This window comes from Mesoplodon bidens, assembly GCF_964165515.1.
Source record: "Mesoplodon bidens genome assembly, chromosome: 3".
NCBI classification, from domain to species: domain Eukaryota; kingdom Metazoa; phylum Chordata; class Mammalia; order Artiodactyla; family Ziphiidae; genus Mesoplodon; species Mesoplodon bidens.
This window is the reverse complement of record NC_138178.1, coordinates 37,802,999-37,807,381: the sequence shown is the minus strand read 5'-3', so window position 1 is coordinate 37,807,381 and position 4,383 is coordinate 37,802,999. Positions and strand designations below refer to the sequence as shown.

Below are 4,383 nucleotides of genomic sequence, written 5' to 3'. Positions count from 1 at the left end.
CTTTGTTGTTGCGCGCAGGCTTTCTCTAGTTGCAGCGAGCAGGGGCTACTCTTTGCTGCGGTGCGTGGGCTTCTCATTGCGGTAGCTTCTCTTGTTGCGGAGCACGGGCTCTAGGTGCGCGGGCTTCAGTAGTTGTGGCTCGCGGGCTCAGTAGTTGTGGCGCATGGGCTTAGTTGCTCCGTGGCCTGTGGGATCTTCCCAGACCAGGGCTTGAACCTATGTCCCCTGCATTGGCAGGCGGATTCTTTTTTTTTTTTTTTTTTTTTTTTGCGGTACGCGGGCCTCTCACTGTTGTGGCCTCTTCCATTGTGGAGCACAGGCTCCGGACGCACAGGCTCAGCGACCATGGCTCACAGGCCTAGCCGCTCCGCGGCATGTGGGATCTTCCCGGACGGGGGCATGAACCCGTGTCCCCTGCATCGGCAGGCGGACTCTCAACCACTGCGCCAACAGGGAAGCCTGGCAGGCGGATTCTTAACCACACTGCGCCACCAGGGAAGTCCCTAAGAGTTAAGTTTTAAAAATAGTCACAAAAATACTACAAGGCCATTTATTACTTCAGGCTGCTGAGGGCTAATCTATTCCTGAATCATCATGTTAACCTTTAGTTACTGATTACTGATTTTTTTTTAATGTCACACTTCTGCTGAAAAGTCCATTTGGCTTCCCATTGCCTTGGCAGTAAAATACAACTTCTCAGCCTGGCCCCAGCCAAGGTGAGCTCCTGCTCTCCACATCACCCACCCCACCTTGCACACCATTCCTGAAGCACACTGGGAAGTCCCACTGCCAGGCCTTTGCTTATGCAGTTTCCACATTCAGAATGCTCTCCACCTGCCTCGCTCCCTACCCAAGTCCTACCCATTGTTCAAGGCCCAGCTGTGACCTCTCCGCCTCTGTGGCCAGAGCGTGACAGTCCCTCCGAGTTCAGCCTCTTCTCTGAAGATTACGAAGAACACTGATGCCTCCTTTAAATTGTAATCATTGCTGAGGGGTGGGAGCTTTTACTTTTAAACTTCACTGTGTCAAAGGTTATATCATAAGACTACAACAACAGTCCTCTGAGCAGATACTATAATTAGTATTCCTGTTTTAAGAGCTGTAGTTCAGGCTCAGAGCTGCCCAAGGGCAACACAGCTAGCTAGTGGTGGAGCTACTAATTACATAACGTTTACTTCTCTCTCCCACAAGACTGAAATCCCATGAGAGCACAGACCACAACCACCTTGTTCACTCTGGTATGCCTGACATTTACCAGTTGCTAAATAAATATGTATTAAATAATGCCTACAAGCATCTTGAAATGTAAGTACTTTCTTAATAAAATGGTAGCAGCAAACATTTAGCCCACTTGCCAGGCTCATTCTAAGTGGTCCCATGGATGGTTTCACTTAGTACCAGCAACCATCCTAGGTGGTGGGTATTTTATTTACTGCCACAGGGATGAGGCAACTTGAGCCTCAGAGGAGTTAAGTGAACTGCCCAAGGTCACACAGCAAATAAAGAAGGTCTGATTCAGGCCTGCCTGGGGGCCCACATTCCCCCATTTTCATCACTCACTACACTCCATGCCTCTTCTTCAGGCTGCTCTGTACTATTTCTCAGGGAAAGAAACTAACTGTGGACAGTGAGATGACTTTCTCGGTGTCACTCAGCAAAGCAGCAAGTGCGGGCTCTGGGAACCCAGGAACAGTCCACCTGTATGTCCCCTCCTTCCCCAACCCCTTTCCCGCCATCACTGTGAGCAAGTCCCTCGGGGTTTGTCTTGACGCCTTATCCAGCACACTTGTAGGCACTGGGTGGGAGTTACTGGGTACAGCCTCCCGGAGGGTGGTGATGAGGGAGGCGGCCACTCTTTGCGGGGGTCCTTGAGTCACTTGAGGGACAGCCTGGCTGCCCCCAGACGATGGCACTGCCCACCACTGTCAGGGTCCCGGGCACTCACCGGAGCAGTGGATGAGGCGGAGTGGGTGGGAACACAGTGAGAAGCTTAGCAGCTCCATCCAGATGCGAATTGTACCTCCCACACCTCCCGGGCTGCAGGGGCCTCCATTAGAGCCCCCGAGGAGTCAGAATCCACACCTCTGCAAATGGGCCCGCTTTCCCAGGGCGCCCCCTGCCCAGACCTTCCCTGGGCTCTGTGGGTTTTGACACCTCTCTGTAACGTGGCGGGGGTCCACCTCGCACCTTTGGTCCAGATAAAAGCTCAGTCCTGGAGGTGGCCGGCCCAGCCTCCCAGAGCCCGCAGCCCCGGCCATGGCCCAGTCCCCTCCTCCGCAGGGCCTCCTCGGCCACGACCACTGGATCTTCCCCCAGGGTTGGGGCTGGACCGGCCACTCAGACTCCACGTCCCCGGCCTCCTCCTCGGATTCGTCGGGCTCCTGCCCCTGCGACCGTGCCCGCGGCCCCTCGCAGCCGGCGCCCCCAGCCCGCAGCGCCTCAGAGGCCGCCTCGACGGCACCCGGACGTGCGCGGACCCGGCCGGCAGGCGGGCAGCGGCAGAGCGCCAGCGAGCGTGAGAAGCTGCGCATGCGCACGCTCGCCCGCGCCCTGCACGAGCTGCGCCGCTTTCTGCCGCCGTCCGTGGCGCCCGCCGGCCAGAGCCTGACGAAGATCGAGACGCTGCGCCTGGCCATCCGCTACATCGGCCACCTGTCGGCCGTACTGGGCCTCAGCGAGGAGAGCCTGCAGCGCCGGCGCCGGCGGCACAGCGACGCGGTGCTCCCTCGAGGCTGCCCGCTGTGCCCCGACGGCGGCCCCGCGCAGACGCAGACGCAAGGGTGCGGCCCTGGCTCAGCCGCTAGCGCCGCGGTGTCCTGGGGGTCCCCGCCCGTCTGTCCCGGAGCCCTAGCGGCGCCCGAGCGCCTGGGGAGCAGGGTCCCCGATATGGGTCCCTGGGTGACACCCCCTTACTGCCCCGGGATGCAGTCGCCCCCGCAGCTGTCCCAAGGGAGAGCCCCTGACGCGGCCCGTTGGACGCCGCCCCAAGCCTGTTCCGGAACGCAGACACCCCCAGAGCCCCGGAACCAGGCCACGCCCTGGACCTCGCCCCCCGCAATGGAGCTGGCTGCAGTGTACCAGGTACGCGCCCAGGCTCTCTCCGCTTCCCTCGGAGTGGTCCCCAGGCTTCGATTGGAAACGGAGGGGGGTGAGTAAGCTCTAGTCTTCAGAGAATCTTACGCTTTTTAGATCCCGGGTTACCTAATCCAACCCTGGTTAGGGATGGAAATCTGAAGGGAGGATGAAGAGGACCCTAACCTCCTTGGGGAAAGAGGTGGGGCTCTGGGAAGTTAAGGCCACCACCACCTCTACCTAGAAGCCTTCACAGTCATGTGGAAGAGGGGGGAATCTTTAGACTTGCTTTCAGAGTCCAGGGTGGAAGGTAGCAGGGGCCTTCAGGTAATTCAGGAAATTCCTTGCAAGTGCTCCATCAAGGTTTGAGGGGGAGGGAGGCCTGGCTGCCCCAGGGGTAGGGGCTTCCTAAGTAGATGGGCTTGGAGCTGGTGACCTTCATGCTTTTCTCAAGCTTCCATAAAAAAGCATATTAATAACCAAAATTTATTGAATGCTTACTTTGTGCCCAACACGATTCTTGGTATTTTACATGAATTAACTAACTCATCAGCCCTCCAGCAACCCTGCGAAGTAGGTTTTATTATCATAATCACCATTTTATAGATGGAAAAACTGAGACTAAAAGAGGTTATCTGAATTCTCATAGCTAGTGAGTGGCAGAGCTGGGTTTTGAACCCTGGCACTATATCTCCAGAGCTTGTACTCTAAACCACTTTGCTTCACTGGATCCATGGCACCAGGGCAGTTCAGCAGCTGCCAGCCACACTGTGGGGAACATCCAGGTTCAGGATCTCAGGGCATGAGGCAGTGGCCCACTAACCCGCTACTCTTCTCTCTCTCAGGGTATCTCTATGTCTCCGGAGTCCTGTCTGTTGCCAGAAACCCCTCCTGTCCTGCCCCGCCCAGCATGCCAGAGACTCCAGCCTGAGACCCAGTGGGGATGCTGGAGCCACAGTGCAGAGGTGCTGCCCAGCTCAGAGGACCAGGGACCAGACCCTGCTTTCCAGCTCAGTGATGAAAGCCCTCCCCAGAGCTCAGGCCTACAGCTCAGTGGCTGCCCTGAATTTTGGCAAGAAGATTTGGAGGGGACTCACCTGGGCATCTTCTACTAATGGCCTTGGCTGCCCCCTTTCCAGCCAGGAATCAGGCCTGTAGCGTGGGGTGTCCTCCTCACCTGCTACTTCACTAGTATTCAGGCTTTGTTTTAGCCAAGGATCCCTTTTCCAAATGATGTCTTTCATGGAAGCAGTGTTTGAAACAGCTAAGGGTGGCCTCCCTGGCTGAAGTCGGGGCTGGGGCAGCCCCTCC

General features: G+C 57.0%; 1 protein-coding gene across 1 annotated transcript; it reads left to right on the top strand.

Moving 5' to 3' along the window:
* Positions 1 to 2,256: 2,256 nt before the first annotated feature.
* On the top strand, positions 2,257 to 4,187 carry MESP2 (mesoderm posterior bHLH transcription factor 2; the record flags this gene model as incomplete). Its single annotated transcript, XM_081227256.1, has 2 exons — positions 2,257 to 3,081; positions 3,918 to 4,187. The coding sequence occupies 2 exons, from the start codon at positions 2,257 to 2,259 to the stop codon at positions 4,185 to 4,187; spliced, it is 1,095 nt and encodes a 364-aa protein (XP_081083382.1).
* Between the last annotated feature and the right edge of the window lie 196 nt (positions 4,188 to 4,383).